Source organism: Haliotis asinina, chromosome 13, assembly GCF_037392515.1.
Source record: "Haliotis asinina isolate JCU_RB_2024 chromosome 13, JCU_Hal_asi_v2, whole genome shotgun sequence".
NCBI lineage: Eukaryota > Metazoa > Mollusca > Gastropoda > Lepetellida > Haliotidae > Haliotis > Haliotis asinina.
In genome coordinates, this window is record NC_090292.1 from 50,314,800 (window position 1) to 50,341,551 (window position 26,752).

Consider the following 26,752-nt stretch of genomic DNA (forward strand, 5'->3'; position numbering starts at 1 on the left):
TGAAAAGCCCTGGTGAGTGGCGAGGTGGTGTCGTACATGTGAATATTACAAACTATCACCTGGGGCATGGTCGGAGAAAGGGGCATTGCATACGTGATTCGTATATCATTCTCCCTTGGAAGGTACTGCAGTGTAATATTTGTATGGCAGTGTTAGAGTAACGTAATATCGCTAGACATATGACGTCATAATGGTTGTTGGAAGTGGCTGGATGCAATTGTTTCAAACCCTTGTCATGGATGTGATGTGGGTAGGGTTGGGGGTGGGGGATCATCACACTTATTTATTACAAACATGCAGTGTCCTTTAGAGGGGAGAAGGAGTCATTGCATTTTGCATGTTAGACTTCAACAGGTTCATGTTGCACATATCAAGCTGACAGGAAAACAGTACTTGTTGATGTTAAGAAAAGGTCAAAGAAGTCACAAAGGGAGATCACGCTCCTGCACTACACAGCAATACACTGAGGCCTGCAGCACACTGTCACATTAAGCATATTACAGGCGGGAGAGGGAGATCACTCTGCTGTACTACACAGCAGTACACTGAGGCCCACAGTTCACTGTCACATAAAGCACATGTTCTAGGCATGGAAAGGGAGATCACTCTCCTCTACTACACTGTAATACACTACAGCTCAAAGCTCACTGTCATGCAAAGCATGTTTTGGGCAGAGAAAGCTGTGCAATATAGTCAGACTTATGGACATTGCACTTTCCATCTTGTGAAAGAAGATCCCTTTGTGTCTGCTCAAAACCTGAAATTCTGTGGAGCGAGTGAATGAGAGAGAGAACGGTTTTATGATTTTAGCAATATTCCAGCAATATCACAGACTGTGGACACCAGGTATGGTCACATAATGTACCCATGGTGGATTCAAACAGGAGACATGATGAATGAATGCTTTAAACAGTAGACTACTCCACTGCCTTGAAAGCTGTGAAGGAGATAAGATAATTTTACGAGAGATGCAAGATGATGCAGGTTAAATTTGAATTTCAGTGGCAAAGGTCGCAAAATGTCAAGGTCGTCTATCCTACGAAAGTTGTAGTCATACTACTGTGAAACTTTAGAGCACTGTTTCATACACATTTTGTATTACCCAATTGAAAGTCTTCTAATTTTTCTGAAGGGTAAATCACTATACCTTCTACAAGACGGACATATCACACAGAATGTGTGACCATTTGTGTTTCAGTCAATATTTCATTGATATGTCATGTTTTGTGAAGAAAAGGACAAAAAATAAATGTCATTATTGTATTCTTGGTATCCTTGTATCACATAGATGTCATGGCATCAACTCCGGCATCCACTGTTGACATCCATATTGGACTAAATTTTTTATTATTTTCTATATTTTTCAGATTAGGACTGTGACGAATCATAACTTGTGTTACTCAAGCCGTTCCTCCCTTACGAAACAGGCTTCTAATACTATAACTCATAGCATCATTGTTAACCTTTGTTACTCCAGGTGTTCCTCCCACATGAAACAGTCATGCATTGCTAAAACTGGAATACTGTCACCATTAAGCCCAAGTCACATACAATAAGCATGGTTTTATCACTACACCCTTGCAGAGGACAATGGATAAAGAAAATACCTTTACAAATACTCAGACAGTATTATCACAATTGTATTGACAACATCACGATGGTTACTGTTATTGCCATAGAAACACACATCGTTGCCATGGTAACACTATGTATCCGGGTAGGGCATGATTATATACAGTTGAGATGCAGCAATGTTCGCTTTGGGACACTTCCTTGTCGCTGCCCAGTATTCCTCCAATAGTTCAGGGGGAACCTGGTGCGATGTCATCACGCCATTTCGGTAATGACAGGCGTCAAATTCTTGGAACATGTTGCTAAAGCCCATGATGTTGATCGGCAGGATGCCATATTTCTGAAGACACAAAGCAACATACACATCCTCCAGATGAAAAAACGGAACGTTCCGTGACGAGAACAGCATGGAACGCACAACGTCCATGCTCATGATATAGCCTGTTCCAGAGCACATTGGGGGAAACTTTGGCTTATGGAAACTTTTAAATGAAACAAACCACTTTGATGATGTGTCCCTGTTGGGGTTTGATGTGCCCCAGCACGAACCCCCCATGAACTTTCTCCTCGGGGCTGCTTGCAACATGACTGGGATGAGCTCGGTGTTGACGTACATGTCGTCGTCCGTCTTCATGATGTAGTTGGCATTGTAGCAGTGTTTGGAAGCCCACTTGAGTGAGGACACAGTTTTGTAGGTCAGGTTCGAGTATGAGTCTTTGAACCCAATCTGCAATATATCTTTATGATGGTCGTTTTCAAGTTGAATTTTATCATTGTCTTCACTTGATGAGGCAAGACCAACCACAAACAAGCACTTCATGGTGTCTGAACCCCGGCATGTGGCTCCCCAGGTCTGGCGTATTATTGACCGGGCCTGGTAGTTTCCTGGTGCTGATGATATCAGCATTAATAGCTGCAGGTTTTGTGAGCGACCACTTGATTTGCATAATCCTTCATGGTTTATTAGTATGGGGAAGTTGAAGTCAAAACAACCAGCACAGTAGTCCGGTCTCTGTGTCCCATCAACCTCGAGGTCTTTTTCAGGGTCATTATTGAGGTCCATGGAAAATGATGGATATTTCCGCTTCAGTTCATCGAATAATGAAAGATCGTGTCTCGTCCGACTCATACTTTTTGTTGTCACTGGCACCGTTGTAGTAGATGGACGTGATGTAACATGTACATTCATGTCAGACATCTTCAGTTGATGGGAGTCATGTGTTACAGAAGGTTCACCAGATTCTTTCACTCTCAAATTACCCACACTCCTTGTTAAATTTACAGTCTTTGTTTTACTTCTTTCAAATTTCTCTTTTAGAAATAGCAAATATTTGTCTCGTTTACTTTTCTGGTTTTGTTTAGTACCCAATGTTGTTTGAAGATCACTCCCTACTAACCTTGACCCAGAATTTAATTTTTTGTTTTCATTCACAACCTTGAACCCGTCTTTGCCTCCACCTTTGACCTTAAAGTCATTTTGTATATGGTGAGCGTCACTGTTGTCTTTGAGTCTGTGACTACCTTTCTCCTGCGTTAGGATGCTGACAGATGAGACTTGAAGTTTTGTAGATTGACGATTGTTGTATGATTCATGAACGATTTTATTTCTGCCTGCATGCACTGATTGATCACCAAACGTCTCTTCACTGTGAGGCCGGAGAGATGCACTGTTCCTTCTCAGTGATGGTGTTTCTTTCTCCGATGTCCGCTCTTTCTGTGATTCTCTCTCCAATGCCTGTTCGCTCTCCGATGTCTGCTCTTTCTGTGATGCTCTCTCCAATGCTTTCTTCCTCTCAGATGCTGTCACTGATGGCCGCTCTCTTTCTGATGCCCACTGTCTCTCAGATACTCTCTCCAGTTCCCGAGCTCTCTCAGATGCCTGCTGATTCTCTGATGCCTGCTCTCTTTTGAATGTTCTCTCGTTATTCAGTGTTTTCTCACTCTGCCTATTTAGTATGTTAACTTCTGAAGACTTGGGCAGTATACTAGACTCTGAACTGTTTCTGAAGGAACCACGATGTTGTTGCCATGACAACAGCTTCTCTTGGACTTCAGAAGCAGATAATCCAAGTTCATGAATTTTAGATAAAATGTTTCCAATTTCATCTTTTGTGAAGGGCATACTTCCGTTATGGCCTTTGTCCTTGATATTTGTGGTGTCCTCTGTGCCGGCCTTGACAGCTAACCTTGACCTGCTTATATTTTGAGCAATTTGTCTGAATCCACGTATTGGTGTCTTGGAGGCTGACGGTTTGAGTCCTGAGGAGTCATAAGTATTGTAAAGTAGTCGCCATGAGAACGTTAGCAAGAAGCCGCACATCAGAAGGCAGATGACCACAAAGTAGCCCTTAGTCCGCGTCAGCAATGACATGGTCGAGCATCGGTCACTCTGAAACAAGGAACACAAGTTTTAGACTAACAGTGTTAAAATACAAGTTTAGATCCTGAGCACTAGTCAACCTGAAACAATGAACCTGAGCACTAGTCAAGCTGAAACAAGAACCACAAGTTTTAGACTCAGATTAACAGTGTTAAAATACAAGCTTAGATCCTGAGCACTTGTCAACCTGAAACAGGGATCACAAGTTTTAGACTCAGACTTAACAGTGTTAAAATACAGGCTTTGATCCTGAGCACTAGTCAAGCTGAAACAAGGAACAAACGTATTTGACTCTGAAAAAAGGAACACAAGTTTTAGACTCAGACTTACAGTGTTAAAATACAGGTTTTGATCCTGAGCACTAGTCAAGCTGAAATACAGAACAGAAGGTTTAGGTACAGACTAAACAGTGTTAAAATACAGGCTTTGATTGGTATCCCATCAGCAATAAAACAAGAGACAGAATTGAGGAATAGAATTTTGGTTGTTTTTTATGGGATGTTTTTTGTGAACATGATTTGATTGTTTTACAAGCTGGTGGTTGACGTCAATATTGACAGATGTGAAGATTGTCAAAGCAGCTGTGTGACTACTCTGACAAATGCGATTGTGGACCATCAAACAGCCATTGGTTCGCTTGCCAGAGCTTAGCTTACAGATTATGTGAATGGTTAATAGGGTCTTAGCTTGGACTACACATTTGGCACATTATGCTGAAGACCTGGGTTTGATTCCTTACAGGGGTACAATGTGTGAAGCCCATTTCTGGTGTCCCTGCCATCAATGTTGCTGGAATATTCAGCTCAAAGCAGCATAAAAAGAAAGTCAGTCACTGCTGTATACCAGCATTGGTAAAAAATCACTTCAAAACTAATATTAATCATCACTACAAGTATAATTTTGACACAAAGGGACTCACAGCAGGTCAAGATTTGTCTATTTTCGTAAGCTAAATCAGACTTAATCATGTCATGGTGTGTTTAGTCAGAACTTCCTAAATATTTACATGACTACATTTCTGGGCTATTTCTTACCTGACAAGAAGGCAGCTGTTAGATGGGTAACTCAAGAACATTGTCCAGGTTGGACAAGAGACTGACCTACCTTGCATAGCTACAGGACATACTACAGTAAAATCGCTTGAGAAGATAATACAACTATGGGCTGGTCTGTGTACATAACATACCTCGCTTAGGGACAGTTATCCGTGTGTGATAAGATGGAATTATTGTGGGTCAATACACCCAAACAGGGCTCCTCCACTCAGAACCAACAAGCAACGTCCGAAGGGGTCACCACACAACAGCTGTCAGAGCAAGCTGATCACTTGAACGTCAGGTTCATATGAACTAGCATTGTTCAAGTCTGTTGTCTTTCATCATCTAATGTGTTTGAAAACTCTTAATGGCCATCAGGTGGAGAGAGCTGTCATTTAGCAGAGAAATGTGTTTGGTGGTGGACAGAAGTCATCCTACTAAAAATGTGTCTTTCTGTACTGAAACGTGTTTGGTTGTGACATTTGTTATTTTATTCAAACGTCTATGCTGAATATGCATCAGGTTGGAGTGCAATCAGTCACTGTTAAATTATCAGGACAAATAGCTAGCGTTTGACGCAAGCCAAACATACATGAGTATCAAAAGAATTCGGAAAAACCAAATATTAACTTTGGTGTAACTCAAAGTTCAACATCAGTATCTCAACATAACACTGTTTGTATTTCAAAATAGCACTGTTTGTTTTGTTGTTTAACGCCGGACTCAGCAATATTCCTGCTGTATGAAAGCAGTCTGTAAAATAATCAGACAATCCAGTGATCAACAGCATGAGCATCGATCTGCACAATTGGGATTCATGACATGGGTCAGCCAAGACAGTGAACCTACCCAATCTGTTAGTCACCTCTTACGTCATATATTGTTGAGGACCAATTCTGTCCCATGTCCGAGCAAACTGGTAGACAGTCCATTGCAATCCTTAGTGTTAACTGATAATAAAGTCATGCAGCCAGAAAGGAAAAAAAGATTTTAGCAGGGTATTTCCGTCTTTTGAATCTGTGACAAACAGACAGACAAACAGAGAGACACAGACAGAGACACAGACAGAGAGACAGACAGAGAGACAGACAGACACAGACAGAGAGACAGTGTAAATGATTACCCATATCTGTATCTTCATTACTTAGAACAGTTGTCCTACTTTGGTGGGGCATAGGCATGAATTAGTGGCTGAAGCATTCGCTCTTCATGCTGAAGACCTGGGTTTGAATCCCCACATGGGTACAATTGTGTGAAGCCCTTTTCTTGTGTCCCCTGTCATGATGTTGGTGGAATATTGCTAAATGTGATGTGAAACTAAATTCACTCGCCCTGTACTTTAGAGAAGAGACATTTTCTTCTGATTTTCTATACTACATTTCCTGTAATCACTTAGAAGCCGATGTAGTGTAGTGTACAAACACGGGCTTGAATTCATCTGGAAAATAATCTGTCAGTTCAACCTTATTATATTTATAATAGTGTCAAATCGCAACAGTAAGATTTCTGCAATCAATACAGAATCACTTTTCAGTTCAGTCTTCTTTCTTCTTTTACAAACCTCCCTTGCTAATCAATACATGTGCTTGTTGGCTTGCTTAAAAAGGGGGAGTTGAAAGGATGCGGATCAGGATTTTTGTTGGTAATTCGATCAGTGACAGACTCAGGCTTGTTGTAGAACCACATTAGCTCAAACATTTCACAGGAAGAGTTAACTTGTGAGAAGCAGCCCCCAGACTTCCAATCAATATTTTTTAATTTCAATGTCTCCATGTAAACTGAGACTTTCGGAGGAGACTTTTGTTTCCTAATCTAATCAAATCTCAGAAACAGCGCCATCGATGGTTATAGGTTGTCACTTTCCAGACAGAGAGTTCATGATCAGATTTCATCATCACAGTGGAGAGATCGACTGAACACAGAGAAGCAGGATTTCCACATTTTAAAGGCTGTCCAGGGTTTGTCTCTTTTGGACATAAATGTCATTCAATACAGGGGAAATATGTTGCACTGTGGAACTTATCCTACTAAACTGGTTTGTATATGGCTTTGGTGGAATAAATCTGCATCTCTTTGTCTGACACATAGCTACATGCAACTGACACTGTTAGTAATACTCTATACCTACTATGCTAATACTGTCTTTAAACAGTTTGTCTCTTTGAGACAACTTTTTATTGCTTTTATCCGATGTCTCTCTATAAGCTATTAGTGGTCACAATGCAGCTAATATTCTATATATCTTCCTAATATCTGCATCCTAATGAGCCAGAACGCAATATGATAAAGGGAGATAACTCAGAGTTCTCATGCTCTGTTGTAACATCATTCTGTAACCTTAACATTTGGTCCATTTCATAAGCGTCATTATTCAGTACCAGATATTACATCTCTCCCTCTGTACGAGGTATCATCCATCCATGTATCTCTCACCCAAATCCATATATCTATGTATCCTGGCACCCAAACTCCATCCACCCATCCATCCACCCATCCATCCATCCATCCATCCATCCATCCATCCATCCATCCATCCATCCATCAATGTATCCTGCCACCCACCCACCCATCTATCCATCCATCTATCCATCCATCTATCCATCAATGTGTCCTGAAACCCACCCATCCATCCAACATCCATCAATATCCTGCCACCTACCCACCCATCTATCCATCCATCCATCTATCCATCAATGTATCCTGCCACCCACCCATCTATCCATCCATGGATAAATGTATCCTGCCACCCACCCATCTATCCATCCATGGATAAATGTATCCTGCCACCCACCCATCTATCCATCCATGGATAAATGTATCCTGCCACCTACCCACCCATCTATCCATCTATCCATCAATGTATCCTGCCACCCACCCATCCATCCATCCATCCATTTGTCCTGCCACCCACCCATCCATCCATCATCAATGTACCCTGCCACCCACCCATCCATCCACCCATCAATGCATCCATCCACCCATCAATGTATCCTGCCACCCACCCACCCATCAATCAACTCATCAATCAGTGTATCCTCCACCCATCCATCCATTTTCCCCTCCACCTACCCATCCATCCATTCATGTATCCCTCCACCCACCATTCCTTCCATCCGTCCATCCGTCCTGGCAGACCGACTGACTGAACGTTTCCATCTGTATCATATCACTAAATGGCTGATACAATGCTGATGCATCATAAAACTTCAGCTCACTCTCACTCACTCATCCACAACTCACTAATCCATCGACACACTCACTGACTCACTCATCCACCAACTCATTAATCCTTCGACACACCCACCAACTCACTAATCCTTTGACACACTCACTCATTCACCAACTCACTAACCCATCAACACGCTCACTCACTCATCCACCAACTGAAACACTCATCCAGTGACACATTCTCTCACTCTCACTCCAACCATTCACCCGTCCACACCTTCATCCATCCGTCTCTACACACCATCCCCCAAGAGCCCCCCTCCCCTCATTCCAACTCACCATCTGTTCATCCCAAGGCGAAACGTCACCACTACTCTAAGTCCTTGCAGGAGATCTCTGTATTCAGAACCTGAACCATTCAGGTTTTTGTATTGCTTAGAATGGAAAACAGCAGTGAGGGAGACAGGACCTCAACACCATACTTTTCTGCAGCTGAACAATCTACATCTCAGAATATCTGCTACTTCTCACCAGCCAACAGCTCAGTGCAAATGATCAGAAGATAAAGACATGTAAGTCTCAGTACACTTTTGACACTTTCCTGATTTTCTGAAAAAATTCCCATGGAACTGTTAGCAGTGATGTGACTCTCAGACAGAACTCACCAACATGGCCACTTCTCCCATAGTGAAGTCTCTGCCTTCGTCCCCAGCTCACAGTGGTCAGCCAATGTCCCCCACGGTCAGCTACTGTTTCCCACTTGAAACAGGGCAGCCAGCTCTAAGTCACCAGGTCACTATGACCTGCACTGTGTATCCAAACATGGCTCCCAACATCTAGGCCTTGTTGCTAATTATAGATGGGAAATCCAGCTTGTTCTCATTGGTTGATTGCAAAGGGGGAAATCTGACACCATGGCCTAAGTCTTACAGAGATCCCACACCATTAGTTTGAACTTTGACCCTATCATTAAAAACTGTCTGCCATCTTGATTGCTCTATTGTTAACATTGCAACAGGAACCTTAAGTCGGCACCCTGTCAATACAAAGCCCTGTTCAATGTTTTCAAGCATTCAGACTCCTTTCAGTGACAGAGGCTTCCTGTTCTGTAAAAGTTACGAGATATTTTATTTGTGACCTTATTATCAATTTCCATGTCACATATATATTGTTTCTGTTTAGTCAGTGAGTTAAAACTTTAAGTCACATCAGCATTTTTTCAGCAAAAAATGAATGCATGAGCTTCATTTTACTCTGATTATTAATCTATTATTAGCAATATTGCAGCAGTATCACTGCAGGAGAAGTGGGTTTCAAACCTGGGTCATCATCGTGACAAGTGAACGCTTTAACCACTGGCCTACCCTACCATGGCTTGTAGCAACAAGACAAATTTTACACAACCCCATTTCAAAGTTATAAAGAATTTATTCATATACCCCTCTAAGTGATCCTTTAAAGGGAAACTAACTCCAACTGGCTTTTAATTCTTAATAGCACTAGTTTCATAGACGCAAATACACAGCATGTGGCTGGGACCAACATGTCTTTTTATCTGCGGGTTGGTTGAAAGCCTGTTCTTTAGATTTGAAACCAACAATTGTTTTTTCCTACTTGGATTGTCAGCCAAGACGTGATGATGTAGTTTTACGACGATGTTGCCACAGGTGGTTTACTCATGACTATGAGCTGAAAACTATGGGGATGGACCTTCCATTTGTATCTCTTGCGATGAAGTGTTCACCATCAAGCATATACTGCTTGACTGTCAAGGCTTTTCAAATACAAAGGACTCGATTTATGAAGCAATGAATCTGAAAGATCTGTTTTCATACCATCTTTTCACAAATTTTATATTGCATCTACAATATCCAGCCATATATTAAGACAACAAAAATCATATACTGAAAATAAATACATAGCTTCTTTTTAACATTCTGTCATTGACTAGCAACTACAATTATCCCAGATTAATTATAAGTAGTATGAGGTCAATTAAATATACAAAATCAGTTGTCAGTAACAATATGAAATCTGTCTATGAATCGACAACTTAATTATATGTAGTATGAAGTCAATTTAAAAGGCAAAATCGGTTGTGAGCAACAATATGAAATCTGACTGTATATCAGCAGCAATATGAAATCTGACTGTATATCAGCAACAATATGAAATCTGGCTGTACATCAGCAACAATATGAAATCTGGCTGTATATCAGCAACAATATGAAATCTGGCTGTATATCAGCAACAATATGAAATCTGGCTGTATATCAGCAACAATATGAAATCTGACTGTATATCAGCAACAATATGAAATCTGGCTATATATCAGCAACAACTGACAGTACTAGGGACCATGGGGACACACAGTACCTTCACTACCTGAATGGATGATACTAGCTAGATGCTAGCAAGTCTAGACAAATCCAGCCATAAGTTAAAATAACACATTTCCTATGATTAAATGATGTTGTACTTTTAAATTTACTGTGAATGTTTGAAGAATTATGTACTCTCTCAGGAGGACAAAGATTTTACAATACCTTAACCCCATTTAAACTATCAATTATGAAAAAATCTTTTAACTATTTGCAAACTACGTTTATCAACTTGTGTGAATTTAGGTCTATTTCTTCAAAGAGTAAATCTCATGATTGACAATGATTCTTTCATCATAATGGTTACAGAACAGAGGATCTTCGCCTTTCAATAAATATTCATGGGTGTATCTCTTGATGACCTCTTCAAATCTGGACTGACAACCTGAGTAGGCGTAGCCAATCGTTGGCGTAGTTTGATCATATTTACTTATACCTACTTGAGTGTCCCACTTCTTCTGCATCAAATCAGGTTATTAGATCTGCTGTATAATCAGAGCAGATGTGTTGTCACGGATTTGTGGAGTGCTGCCTCATAGTAACCACTTAACATCAATCACAGTCAAGTTGTGTAAGGGTCAAATATGAAAGTCACCTTCACATGACCTGTAAACAGCGTATTTCAGAAATGATTATTAGTTTGGCATGGAAACAAAATTAAATTTGGTTGTCAAAGTTCTCATGAGTTTTCTCTCGTGAGACTGATGACATTGTAGGTCAAGGTCACTATGGTCGGTTTGTAGTGGAAACTTACTGATGAATTTCAGTTTAAACAAAAAATGTCTATTGAATTAGATGAAAATATGATTGCGAATCCTCATAATTTTACCGTACTATTGAACATTTAAATTTAAAATATTTTCTCTCGTGTGATGGATGACATTGTAGGTCAAGGTCACTACAGTCTGTTTGCAGTGGAAACTTACCGATGAATTTCAGTTAAAACAAAAAAGTGTGTCGAATAAAATGAAAATAAAATTGCGAATCCTCGTAAGTTTACCTTGCAAATTGAACATTTAAATTTATTTATCTTAGGATAAAAGTTGTTTAACAAATAGCCATAGTTTCAAAGTGCTATTACTTATTTGTCTTACAACAAACTATCAATGAGAAGAAGACATGCTATAAAGCTTAAGGAAGCACATATCTTGATCATTTATGATTAGCATTTGACACAACTTCATGCATGTGATCTCTAGAATGGGTTTTATGTTCAGAAGGGCCTCGGTGAGGTCATATGAAGGTGAAGGTCACATTCACTCTTACCCTCTTGTTCACTCTTGTCTCCTTGTGGAGCTGTGCGGTACGGCATTCACTGCCTGATATCACTGTCCCATGTCAAATACATCTGGAACAAAGCAAACAATATTAATGAACACGCTATTTCTATACAGAAAGACAAAGAAACGTTGTAGTATTGGAAATAACATTTAAGTATCCACAAAGTATTTGAACCATTTTGGGTTGACGAAGACCAATTCTAACTCAGATATTCACGGATTTTCCATCAACCCTTTCAGCAAGCTTGAGCACTGACGCTGTTATTCGCCTCTTACAATAAGTAGTACATTAAACTAACTTCTAGTGTCTCAGATCAACATATTTTACAGAAAGTTTTTTTTTTTAATTAAGACTATAGAAACAATAAAGGAGCCCTGGGACCTTTTTTCCTCTGGACGTGCCACATTTTTCTAGACTTTCTTAGATTATTTTGCTTGAGGGTCAGCACAACAGACTGTAAGCATGGGTATGTGTAGATGAAATTTTACCTGGATCTTCACAGGTCTAGGAGGTGAAGTATCCAGCTTCTTGCCATAAACTATGGACCTACTCAAAGTTTCTCAAGATGACAGACTAAAATATGACTGGCAATGCAAATTTCATCAGTGGAGGTGTGTGATTCTGTGTGTAGAACTCAGGCCACAGTTGAAGTTATACAACACTGGTCACAGAGAGTTCTTGACGAGTGACTACGTTTGAGATCCTGACTCCTGAGAGGTTCAAAGAAGCACATGTGATTTGGCAAGTGAGTTTGTTCAAAATTTGTCACGCAGCACTGAATGGGTACCTGGTGGGATAAGATGGTAGTATGACTGGTAACCTTTAAGCATTTCACTGGATGTGGAAATCCCTTGAAGTTTGGAGATTAACGTGTGGAAATTGAGACTTGCTTCATCTAGAGTTTTAGCATTGCAGAAAGTGCTAGGCAGAAGGGAAAATAACGTGAATGAATTTAGTTTTGCGCCACCACACTCAGCAGGGAAAATAATGTGTCTCGGGATGGTGAGCCTAGTGCCTTAAAGGTTAACTTGAGTAATGTGACTATGTCTGTGGTTTGCACTAATTCATCCTTACAGCCTCTGAGTGTTTGTAGGTGGAAATTAGGTACTATACAAATGCCGACATTGCGTTTGTGTTACTAAACAAATCGAATTGTCTTAGAGTTAACATTTCACGATCTACTACCCATATGGTGGTGGTGTGTGATCTTGTGCACAAAGCTGTGAACATAAGGACCACTGAGCTTGGACATTCCTTGGATAGGTGATCCCTGTTGGCAGCTTGTCTCCTGAGAGTTTCTATGCCCACAATGAAGCACATGACCCATGTGGTCTCATCTTAGGCAAGTGAGTTTGTTCAAAAGTGCCTATGTTCACACAGCAGTAAATGGCTATCCGATGGAATAAGTAACATAACCATGAACCGTCTAGTGTCTAACAGGCAGCTTGGATTAAATCAGGGTAATAATAATCAGATGATGTTATTATTGTTATTGTTATTATATATTGTTATTATATTATTGTTATATTGGAAGGATTACACAGGGTGATGTTTTTTTAGTAAGTCCTAAGGGAGGTTACACCTTTTGGTGAAGGCTGATTGGCTGTTTCAGAAAACAAAACAGCCAATCAGCATGTATGGATATGGGAATTCCCCCTTAGAGAGAAACTAATGTTTTCATTTTACCATATTTAGATTGAAAACTGATACGGGTATTAACCAACTTGTAACGGGGAATTATGTATCTTTCTTTCTTAATATTATCTGTAATTAATTAATCTCAGGAAAGATAATCAGTCATTGCCCGTCACTCGTTAATTATTGTCAAAATCATGAATTCGCTATATCAACCCTGGACAGTATTGTCAGTATGTTGCAATTTTATGCGAAGAAATATGTCTGTTTTGAGGGGAAAATGAAATACATGGATATGTTACTATTTGTAAGACATTTCAAATCAAATTAATCAAATTTATATATGTACCAGGGCCCTTATTCTCGAAGCGTTCGTAGCCCCAAGAATTCCTAATTTTGATCATAGCCAATGTGTTAAGAACGGGCTTAAGAAGTTCGTATGGCTACTTATGAGGTTTTCCTCTATATTTAAGAAAATATATATTTTTCGCTATATTGGTCTTCACCATTTCAGAAATAGTTTTCATTAATGAAATATACTTCAGATATATTTACCTGAAAGCATGTAACACTACTTACCCTAGGCATGTTACTAATACACATCTGTCAAAGCATCACTCTGAATGTGTCACCGATATCATTCAGTGTTCAGCATACAATATTTTGAATGACTTTATATCATGAGATCCTACCCGCTGATGTTATACCTCCCTGAACAAATATCAAAATATTGGGTGCTCATGATTAGGGAAGGGGCAGGTCAGCAGTTTTATACATAGATTAGAATTAAAATGAAACTTTAAACTTGTGGGAAGGGTTTAGTCATTGACATTGTTGTACAGGGGTAGGGGGTGTCAATTACTTTGTAAATTTTCGAGTGTTTGCATTGTACATGCATCTTTATATGCACACAATTTCTTTCTCTCTCTCTTTCTGTCTCTCTCTCTCTCTTTCATTCACACACATATGAGTATCCGTGTTAACACAGTAACCTGTGTTTTTCACAGATAAAAAAACATACAAACAATATTTTGCGTGTGTGAGTGGGTGCGTTTTGGACGCATAGATTCTGACTACTAATCTACATAATTTTAAACACCTTAAAACACCAATGTGTAGACAATTTATACTACATATTTAAACTTTCCTGCACACATTCAAACACTGCAAACATGCACATGAAACATGTACTGTCATATAAACAACTTTCTAATATCTTACCTTAGAGTATGACATGGTAGAAAATGACTGCCAGTTGAAATACAAAACTCTCCCTGTTGACTGTGCGCTTTCCAGTTAGTAGGGTAATAATAGATTTAACATTATCTGAATACTGTATCATGTGTCCTTCATAGGACAAGGTTCATGTTTAACGGCAGAAATTGTGTACAGTATTAAATTAAGAACTTCATATAAGCTTTGTTGTCTTGTGAGTAAAATCTGGACGATGGTTTACAAACATGTTTCCTGACAGATAGGATCAGTATATCCCTTTAGATGAAAGCAGTGAAAGTTTTTTTGTTTGTTTTCTGTTTGGCTTGGTGATCTACTGTTTAAACTAGAATGCTCAACAAAAGTGGATTGAATGCTGGATGAAGAATTAATGGCAGGAAATGAGCAGTTGTGTAAATTACAAGCGCTTATTTTGCTCATGGTGAAATGCCAGTTGTCAGCTGTAGACTTGCTCCATGCCTCCATGTCCCAGATAGCAACCCACCCCTCCCTCTCTGTTCCAAACAGTACCTGGCCCACACCTGACCCAAACTGTGCTCCCACTGTTCCCTGTCTGACACAACACCCATCTTCTCCTCCCTGCCCCACACAACACCAATCCTCCCTTCCCTGCCTGACACAACACCCATCTTCCCCTCCCTGCCCCACACATCCATCTTCCCGTCCCTGCCCCACACAACATCCATCTTCCCCTCCCTGCCCCACACACCACCCATCTTCCCCTCCCTGCCCCACACAAGATCCTTCTTCCAGAGATGCCAACCTCTACGACTTTACTGTAGTCGCTACGAATTTTAACTTCAAAATACGAAAAATACGATTCCACTAGAAATCCTATGAAATTTGAATAAAATGCATTAAAATTCGGATATATAGACAAAAACATATATTTTCAACGATGAAAAACATTTTTGGACTTCACATACCTTCCATTCATCATATTTAATGACATATTTGAACTGGAATGATTGCAAGTAACAACTCAGAATCCATCATGATTTTGTTTATTTAGTTTTTGTTTATTAACTACTAATTTGGAACCTTGTACAGTGGAAGCTGTCTCGGACTGTAAGTAACTCAGATTTCTGTATAATTTGGACCGAATTGTTGGTCCTGGCAGAAGTTAACTAAGTTATCATTACATATAGGCTTCCTAATTTGGACTTCATGTAACTCGGATTTCGGACTGAAATCTCCACCCTTCAAGGTAATTTATTATGAAAACATCGATTAACTCGGATTAGCAGGACTGCCTGAGGCATAAGTGCTTTGTAGTTAGCCGATTATCGACTTCAAACGGATTATCAGGTGTGACGATAACCAATTAACAAAAGGAATTAACAAAGCAGTTCAGCAAGCTGACATGACTCACTCAGTGTCATTTTGATGGTATGCGATTTTGTTGTTTCTGTGGAGAAGATTGAATCACATACGCTTCCATACAAGGGCGTTATCCCGCGAAATAGCGAGTAGCATGAAAACATGGTACATGTACGTTTCTTCTAGCGCTCGTGTTTGCGGACAAGACACGAAATGTATGTTGCATTGGAAACCAGTGGATGACAGAACATTCTAACAATAGATTTATAAAAGATGATGTGATATTTATTAAAAGAGTTACAGTTTTGATAATCTACTGATATGCAATAATGTTCATGATCATCTTTTGCGCTAATGCCCCAAAAACACGTTGCACCATGGTAGTTGTGTGTTTCATCATAAAAGTACCGTGCATGCGTATCTCCTGGTGAAGGGAGCTAACTCTTGACTCTCACCAGTCCAATTTGGACTCCTCGTAATTCGGACACAAAAGTTGGTCCCAGTCGAGTCCGAATTAGACAGCTTCCACTGTAACTACTATTTGCAACACTTTGGGGTTGGCATCTCTGCCATCTTCCCCTCCCTGCCCCACTCCCTGCCCCACACAGCACCCACCCCCTTTTATGTTCTGGACAGTACCCCACCTCTGATTCTAACACAGATGTCTTGTGCAGCTGTGGTAGACCTCGTCCCAAGTCCTGGACCCAACACCACCCATCTCATCCCCACCTCCTCCAGATGTCTAGTGCAGCTGTGGTAGACCTTGTCCCAAGTCCAGGACCCAACACCACCCATCTCATCCCCACCTCCTCCAGATGTCTAGTGCAGCTGTGGTAGACCTCGTCCCAAGTCCTGGACCCAACACCACCCATCTCATCCCCACCTCCTCCAGATGTCTAGTGCAGCTGTGGTAGACCTTGTCCCAAGTCCTGGACCCAACACCACCCATCTCATCCCCACCTCCTCCAGATGTCTAGTGCAGCTGTGGTAGACCTTGTCCCAAGTCCAGGACCCAACACCACCCATCTCATCCCCCACCTCCCCCAGTCTAGTGCACCTGTGGTAGACCTCATCTTCAAGTCCAGGTGAGCTGGTGACACAATAGGTAGGGTTTGTGCACCTGGAGGCTTGGAGAACAATCAGATTGGAGGACATGTTCACATCCACATTGTCAGCAGTGCAGGTAAATATAACATGCCAGATTGAATATCTGTTAAAAATACTTTTACTGTTCACCTGGAATATCATCCTGCAGAAACATCTGGTTATGTCGTCATAACTCCCCTGTTTGCCAGGTCTGTTGTCTGTCTGTGTTGATCAGTATTTTTCGGGTGGTCAGACTCGCTGACTTCTGTCATTGGTTCCCAACTGCATAGACTGATGCTCATGCTGTTGATCACTGGATTGTCTGGTCAAGACTTGATTATTTACAGACTGCAGCCACATAACTGAAATGTTGCTCAGTGCGGCATAAAACTAAACTCGCTTACGTAGGGTCCTGTAAGTATGTAGACAATAGGATATGTGGTGTAACTCACCGTCAGACCCTTTGTTTCCTGATATATCACAATATAAGTTGTTCAGGGGTCTCAAGGGGGACGTGGGTTGATGTACCCTCAATGTTTGCTTATGTTTGTTTATAAACAAACATTGAGGCTACATGAACTCATGGGACCAGTGAACAACATAATTATCTCACTAAACACCTCAGTGTTAATTTTAAACTGTTTGAAGCATGAACATCGGATCATACACTTCTGCCAACCCGACTGAATTCGTATTCTTGCTAAGGTTTTTTCCTGCAGGTATTAGGAGTCATTGCAGTGTAATTCCCCTTCTTAATATTTATAAGGAATATCCTTTTGTAGTCATCACTAGAATGTGCAGATGACACAAGTAAAAACAGACTTAGAGTTATCTCCCTTTCATCGATTTGCATTTGCAAGACATTTGAAATTTCCGTGCATCATACACGATTCAGTGTTACTCAGAATAAGAAAATACTACCACAAAGTACCAGATGAGTTGCCATTGCAAGCGGGGTACATGAGGTACATTGAAAATAATAGAAGAGTGCTTAGCCAATCAGAAAATGACATTTATATGTGAGGTTAGACAAAACATCCTGATATATCACAAGGGTAAGACAGACAAGTATTGATAAGCAGACAGTACAAAATCTAAGGATGCCAGTCTGGTTCTTTTGGTTTTTATTAGAGATTATCGTTTATGCTATTAATTATTACCTTAGAGACTTGTGTTAGTCTACATTATCAATACAGATGTCAGTACTGTATGACATATTATGCTGCACTGGATGGTGAAATGTGTGAGGCTGTAATTGACACTGACCGTACGTGCCAACCCAATTTTCTACACAGAAAAGTAATTGTTAGTCAGAATACGTAATTGTTGTCAATTTGTAGTTGTGGAAGGTCTGAGCTTGTTACACATTCTATATACAAACTGCAAATCCTTCCTCACATGACGTGACTACGGTTCACTGTAGTGCCCTGGCAATAGAGTTACGTAACTTTCTGGGATTTTGTTGTAGGCAAGAGTGAAGCAGACAACTTTTTGGCAACTTTTAATCACTCAGTATTAATTAACCCAATGTTTTTTTTAAAGGATGAATTTGGTGTTCTGCTTCAGACTAAGTCTTCCATATGTAATGGTTAAAAGAGCACCAAAAATGTGAGTTTATTCATTCTTTAATGCCAAACACGGTCACCCATCCAAGGACTCTCGCTGACCACCTTTGGTTAAGTTTAACTCATTTGTGACCTGGCCCTGATTTCTCGAAACAAACTCAAGTCTGAGTTTGGACTTAAGTTCGAGTTTTTACTCAAATTTGAGAAAACACATTTCCTAGAATGTATGGAAATTGATATTAAACTCAAAAATAGTAGACAGTTTCAGTTTTGTGAATATATATATACATTAAGGTGTTTGGACATTTTCTGTTTTGAAAAAAGCAGTGGAGTTAAAAATTCAATGGTTTTAAGTTGTCAAACTCAATTTGAAATTTGAATAAGTTTATTTCGAGAAATCGGGGCCTGAGCTGTATGTACAGGACCATACATCACCTATGTTGTGTATTAGTTAAACAGACAAAACTTGATTACAGGTCCATGGGGGTGTGGTGGGCGAGCTGTCTAAGGCCCCAGGCCACTGATCCAGCAAGGTTAAGGTGTCGGGATTGAGCCCACCTATGACCAGATGTGAAAACCTGGGAGTCAGCTTAGTGTGCAGACTCTTTCCTTGTTGTCAAACCCCCTTGTATACTGTACACAACCTTGTGCACGAATCCATTGCTGTATGACCAGATGGTGGCCACATAAATATGTGCCAACACCTGGTTAGCAACCTAGCAACGTGCAGTAAACTTGGACAAAGTACTGTCACTATCTGTCCCAGTCCACCCACCTGTGAACGGGTACTTCATTAGGATGGGAGAGGCACATTAATTCACTGGGGCTAATGGCTGCAAGAGTTGTATGATCCCAAGGGTGTTGAGATTGATAATTGTACCGTGAGGGACTGACATCCAGTGATCAAGGGGAAGACAAAGTGCCTTTGAGCAGGCGATCTGGATATTGGCGCTATATAGATATATATCAGTATAAAAATAACGTTTTGCAGAAAATGGAGTCAGAGAAATGCCTAATAATGCCTGTTGTTGAAAAATGGGGTTCAGGTATTCGAGTAAATCTATGTCATCATAATGCTAAGGTTTTCTTGTTTTGGACAGCATCAATAATGCTGAAGCAGTCGCTGTCGGCACAGATACTCTAGGTACGTTTCTGAATGCATATATTTACCGTTGGTTTGATGTAATTTGAGACCAATGAATTGCTCACAAGCACAAAATCTAATATTTGCAACAAAACAAAATTTTGCTCAGTGACAAATTCACAGCCCAACTCTGATGATTTGTCTCATAATTTTTCACACCCAAATAAAAACGTTTTTAACAAATGATCAGTATTTTGCTGTCACTTTTAGCTGTTTCTTATGAGGGAGTACAACAGCCACTGGTGAGGGAATTTGCTGCCATGAAATTGAAATTTCACTACTCACGCTTGTTGATTGCGTTGACACAAGTAAGATGTGACTAACAGGATCGGGTGGTCAGACTTGCTGACTTGGCTGACACATGTCATCACATCCCTGTCACCTAGATTGATGCTCATGGCGTCTATCACTGGATTGTCTGATCCAGACTCAGTCATTCACAGATCACCGTCATGAAGCTGGAATATTGCTGAGTGCAGCGTTAAACAACAACCAAACCAAATCATATATAACTCAATCATAGGCATCTTATACAACGGTATGACAGTTCCGATCAAGAAAACAGCACAATGGAGAATGGACTCGTCGGAGTAAGTTTCTATGTTCAGATTTTCAATACGGAACATGTCTTTATAGAGAAATGTACCTGGGGTGCATATCTGGGGTGCATACCTGCACCTGGGGTGCATATCTGGAGTGCATACCTGCACCTGGGGTGCATATCTGGGGTGCAAACCTGCACCTGGGGTGCATATCTGGGGTGCATACCTGCACCTGGCGTGCATATCTGTTGCACCAATGATGACAAAGACTACAAGGCTGTGACTTTCATTAAAAGTTTGATGCACAAAACATGAAATCAGTCTTTTGAGGACATTGTCCTAGTAATCATCTTTTTAGTCAATGCTTCCTGAATTTAAAGCACTTTTGGAATTGAAATTTTGATGTTATCAAAGTGACAAAAAAATCAATAAAATTCCTTTTCTTCCATATCATTAAGACTCCATTTTAATCTAACTGGATATTTTTGACTTGAGCAATATCATATATTTTATGAGACAGTCTAGGATGTGGTGAAAAAATATTTAGATGGCCGTGATTAAATCTCCACAGATTATGGACGAATCATTAGATGTTTGACAGAGACAGATGATGAAGTGAAAGTTAGTAGAGAAGCTGAGTTGTGTTGGATTGACGCTAATGTAGTGTGATAGAAATCACAGCCAATTAGATCAAACAAACCTCCATGTTCCAGAACAGAACAAATTGTGTTTGGGGTACTGTGTTCCCTCGAATAAATGCCCAAGTGGATCATCGTCGTCGTCGTCGTCGTCGTCGTCGTCGTCGTCGTCGTCACAATGACCATACTTTATTATCTGCAGGAGGGTATGCATATTACATTTTGCACAATAGAATAAAGTAAGATGCATGTCACTTACAGCAACGTAAGACATAAAACAAACATGACACATACATGTACGTAGAACATACAGTTCGCAGAGGTAAAACAAAGTCATCATCATCGTCGTCGTCGTCGTCGTCGTCGTCGTCGTCGTCGTCGTCATCATCATCATCATCATTTGTATCAGCTCAGGTGAGGTATATTTGTACCTAGACCACAAGATCTGTATTGTTTTCAAATGTTACTCTCATCTCACTTTGGTGGAGTATTTAAGCCTAGCTGCCTGAAGGGTGCTAAGAGATCTCAACATATAACTGAGACCTGATGAGTATTTGTTTTAGGTACCTTTTACCTCCAGTGCTTATACAAGTGTCTTGTTGATCAAGGAAATATGGTTGTGTTAGATAAGGTCTTTATGAAACTACTACTACAGTTATCACAGATGACCTGCGAAGATCCAGGTTAGAATTGATCTTCAGTAACCCATGCTTGTTGTCAGAGGCAACTAACAGGATCTTGGAGTCAGGCTTGCAGGTTTGGTCATTGTATGACAATTGCATTGATCCATGTTGTTGATCATGGGATTGTCTGGTCCAGACTTGATTATTTACAGACCACTGCCAAATAGCTTTAATATTCCTGAGTATTTCAAAGACATAACTCACTCACTCACTCACTCATTCAGTCAGCATTACTCTTTCTCAAGAATCTTATTGACGTTTCCATTTCGGTAATACCCAACATCTCAATTCAGAAACTGCTTAAATTCCAGAAAGTAATAGAAAATGTGATGATTATTAGAACAATTTCCTCAGAACACCAATCTCATCATGATTTTTACATGAAATGAATTCTATTCTTGGTGTTAAACACTGTGATATTCCCAAGAGTATGCATGGCTGCTGCTGATGTTGTGTTGATGCTGTTGTTGTGTGGATGTGTTGTTGATGCTGATGCTGATGCTATCTTTCAGTGATTATTGATCAGATCATGACACTAACAACCAAAGCGATCGCCTTCATCTCCGTCATGAATTATGTAAAATTTAATCGGTGTTTATCGATATCCAATCACGGCTCGTTAGCCAGTCACTGCAGTCACAAAGCTACACGCACAGCATGCCCAGTGTAGCAAGTCCTTTGGAGGTGGGTGAGGGGTAGTTAGTCTCAGTCCCAACTGCCTTGCCCTCCTAGTCTGTCTCACAGTCTCACTTATCATAGTTAATACAATCATTATTTTAATAGCAGTTTTAAGCTTGTCAGAATATGTTTTACTAATTTTATAAATACAGTCAAGAAGCAGACGCCATTTTGTTTACATGTCATACAATAGGTAGCGATCTTCAAAATAAAGTAATATGATATTTTGTACAATTTAAAATTTTACGTTACAAAGGCAATATTGCAACCTTAACATGATGAAGCCCTAAATAAAGCAAGTTTAGAATTGCTCAGGTTCTTACTCTCGCGTCCTTCTCAATTTAAATGGAATTGTTTCTTTCTATCAAAAATATATATCTACCTTTATACAAGAATGTCGTGTCAGAAGAAATGGGTTTGTTCCTTGTAGGGATCAAAACCTAGACTAACCGCATGACAAGATGAGGCATTAACCACAGTCCTATCATAAAGATATGCAGTACTGGGATTGACAGGGCAGTGGGTAGCCCAATGGTAACAGCATTTGCTTGTCATGCCGAAGACCTGGGTTCGATTCCCCACATGGGTACTATATATGAAGCCCATTCCTGGTGTCCACAGGCTGTGATATTTGCTGGAATGTTGCCAAAAGCGGCGCAAGGACACACTCACTCACTCACTGTGATTGATAAAGGTTTGATCAATTGACTGGTTGAGTGAAGTTTCCCGCTGTTTTTAGTAACAGAACACAGTACCACAGTGGATAAAACTTCAATCACTCACTCACTCACTCACTCACTGAGTGATAAAGGTTTGATCAGATGACTAGTTGAGTTTAGTTTTCCGCTGTTTTTGATAATATAATAAAGGCATCACAGTGGATGACAACAAAAATGGGCTTCACATTGAATCCATGTGGGGAATGGAAACCAGGTGACTAGCTAACTCTTTCACCGCAAGGCTACCCCACTGTAGAGAAGATGGGTTGAAGCCGTTGCCAGTATATTGGAAGTGATCGCATGAAGAGCAAGGAGATGGAAAAAGTTCAATGAGAGATTTGGCTGCTTACGACCGTATCTGTGTTAACTCTAGCTGCTGAGAACCATCTCACAATATTTACACACAATATTTACACACAAACTTTGGGCCTCACAGGGCTGTAAGTCAGTCCATGTGATGATCTGGCTGACGGAGACAACATGTAATGGGTGACATGGGACCTTGAGGAGCAGTGAGTGTGGTAGGCCGGGAATGTGGTGTGTATGGAGAGATTGGGTCAGGAAGTGTTTTGTAGGGAGGGGTTGAGGTCACCTGGAGGAAGTGTTTTGTAGGGAGGAGTGAGGTCACCTGGAGGAAGTGGTTTACAGGGGGGTTGAGGTCACTTGGAGGAAGTGTTTTGTGGGGAGGGGTGAGGTCATTTGGAGGAAGTGTTTTGTAAGGAGGGAGTGAAGTCACGTGGAGGAAGTGTTTTATAGAGAGGAGGTGTGGTAAAGTGGAGGAAGAGTTTTGTGCAGGTTGAGTTCACAACAGCCTTATTCTGGACATATAGTGATGAGACCAAGTCAGAATTCCTACATATTTTAAATACAAAGTCCAAAAAGAGCAGTTTTTACAAATTTGTTCCCTGCATTGTTAATTACAAACAGAAAATGTCACAGTGCCAAATTAAAAAAAAAAGTCATTCACATTATAAAGTTAACTAACAATGAGATGTCCACAGACTTCAGATTTATTCCTTCATAATGTGAAAAATCCACAGTTGAAAGGTCCACACATTCAAGTAGTATATGCTTGTCAGTGAACGCCTCGTGGCAAGATATACACATACGAGGTCTTGTTTTGTGTGGGGTGGCGGAGGGGTGTTGAGAGAGACCTTTATACATTCTGTTATTGCAGATGGCCATATACAAGTCTCTCACTCTTGAGAGTGCTTCAGATACACTGTGTCATTCCTTAAGACAGATTCTGTTCCTGGTCACTGACCATGTGGCCAGTAGACACATTTTGTCAGAGGAGATTAGGAAGTCAGTATTTCCTGTTAGGTCGTTGCAACCTTGGCCAAGGGACATAATTAACTATTGTAAACCACAGCCTCAACACTGCATCCTGTAGTCCATTACAAGGACCCAGCAATTTTTATCCTCTGACCAAAGTCAAATGACCTAGAGTGTGCAAGTGACTGAGTCTGGTTTTACGCCACTTTTAGAAATATTCTAGCAATATCACAGCAGGGAACACGAGAAATGAGCTTCACTCACTGCACCCATTTGGGGAATTGATCCTGGGTATTCAGGGTGATGAGCAAGCACTTTAACCAATAGGCTACCCCACTGACCCACCTAGTATGAAAAGGACCCCTTCAATTGTTCTAGGTAGCATGCACCACTGTCTCATTAGCATTAGATGTTGTAATAACTTCATCACAACTTGCTGACCTTCGATGTTATTACATCTTTAACTAGGCCACAAGTGCTGACCTTCGATGTTATTACATCTTTAGCTAGGCCACAAGTGCTGATGTCGATGTTATTACATCTTTAACTAGGCCACAAGTGCTGACTGTCGATGTTATTACATCTTTAGCTAGGCCACAAGTGCTGACTGTCGATGTTATTACATCTTTAGCTAGGCCACAAGTGCTGACCGTTGATGTTATTACATCTTTAACTAGGCTACAGATGATGACCTTCGATGTTATTACATCTTTAAGTAGGCCACAAGTGCTGACCTTCGATGTTATTACATCTTTAGCTAGGCCACAAGTGCTGATGTCGATGTTATTACATCTTAGGCTAGGCCACAAGTGCTGACCTTCGATGTTATTACGTCTTTAAGTAGGCCACAAGTGCTGACCTTTGATGTTATTACATCTTTAACTAGGCCACAAGTGCTGACCTTCAATGTTATTACATCTTTAACTAGGCCACAAGTGCTGACCTTCGATGTTATTACATCTTTAACTAGGCCACAAGTGCTGACCTTTGATATTATTACATCTTAAACTAGGCCTCAGGTGCATAAGTAAATGTAGCTCCAGGCTAATGTTTAGTATCTCAATGTATAAAGTTTGTTAGAAAAAAATAATTCCATTTAAACTAAAAGGAGCTCAGTGAGAAGGGAGATACAGATTGACTTGCTTCATTTAAGACTTTAGCATTGCAGGACGGACTTGAAGAGGTGAAAACAATATGGCTGAAGGATTGAGAGACAGACAAAGGTAGCAAATCCATTGCTGGAAGGGAGCCCCTGTTGACTGAGGCTTAGAAATGCACAGAGTTTGGCATAATTGAAACCTGTGATAGTGGGACAGAATGCTGTTTTCCGGTCATGTTTATGACTCACTGGTTTGACTAGTAAACATAATATAACAAAACATGAGTGAGTGAGTGAGTGTAACACAACACAATGAATGTTGTGCAGCAATACTTGTAAATACAATAGTAAATGTTGCAGAACACTCTGAAATATAAAAGTAAATGTTGCACAACAACACTGTAAAGTACAGTAGTAAATGTTGCACAAACCACTGGTAAATATAACTGTAAATGTTGCACAACAACCCTGGGAAATATGACAGTAAATGTTGCAGAAGATGACTTATCGCCCTGGGCCTCCACATATTTGAAGGGACAAATCATCTGACAGTTACTTAATGTCTTTATAGAAAGGAAGCCCATCCATCCATTTTGAGACTAAGTCTGAATTGTTTCCATGGAAACCAGGAAAAACAAATATGGCAAAACTTTATAAATGGCAAAAGGCATGACTTTGGAGTCTGCCTCAAATATCTGCCAAGTTTTGCAGAAAAATATTTAACAGTTTTTGAGTTATGTTCCAGAAACGAAGTCCACCCCACCATTAGACTAACACCAAAATGTTCCATGGAAAAACAAAAAAAATATAAATGCCAAAAATCTGTAAATAGCAAAAGGCACAACTATACGTTGAGATTAATATATCTAAGTTTGGTCTAAAAATATTGGAAGGTTTCTGAGTTATGCTCTGGAAACAAAATGATTACAGATGGACGGATGGACGGTGGACGAGGCGTCGACTATATCCCCCGGCATGTAATGTATAAATGGGGATGTATAAATGTTGCACAACAGCAATGAGAAGGACAACAGTACATGTTGCTCAACAACACTGGGAACTACAACAGTAAATGTTGCACAATGTTACGGTCAATGTTCCACAACAACACTGGGAAATATTTCAGTTGATGTTGCTCATTAACAATGTGACAATAACAGTAAATGTTGCTCATTACTGGAATATCAAAATGTAGCACACCTGGATATACACAGTAAATGTCAGTCTACAATTCATGCCTGCCTTATTAATAGCTAACTTACTGCCTACAACTGCTAGTTGCCTGGTCTGTGTTCTGCCACTGACTAGAAGCAGCA

General features: G+C 40.2%; 2 protein-coding genes across 3 annotated transcripts in view; one reads left to right on the forward strand and one right to left on the reverse strand.

Annotated features, from left to right (window-relative positions):
• The window catches only part of LOC137259835 (cilia- and flagella-associated protein 337-like), a 103,338-nt gene that overhangs the window by 37,473 nt on the left and 39,113 nt on the right, over nucleotides 1-26,752 (forward strand). The gene's annotated exons all lie outside the window — the stretch shown is intronic.
• The window catches only part of LOC137259836 (uncharacterized), a 33,387-nt gene continuing 7,975 nt past the window's right edge, over nucleotides 1,341-26,752 (reverse strand). The window contains exons 2-3 of one of the 2 annotated variants that reach the window (XM_067797457.1): nucleotides 11,805-11,886; nucleotides 1,341-3,961 (exon numbers count right to left, since the gene is read on the reverse strand). In XM_067797457.1, coding sequence (XP_067653558.1) covers nucleotides 1,706-3,943 — 2,238 coding nt within the window. In that variant the 5' untranslated portion in view covers nucleotides 3,944-3,961; nucleotides 11,805-11,886 and the 3' untranslated portion in view covers nucleotides 1,341-1,705. Of the gene's footprint in view, nucleotides 3,962-8,822; nucleotides 8,953-11,804; nucleotides 11,887-26,752 lie in introns of those variants that run through there. The other variant, XM_067797456.1, reaches the window with a different exon arrangement.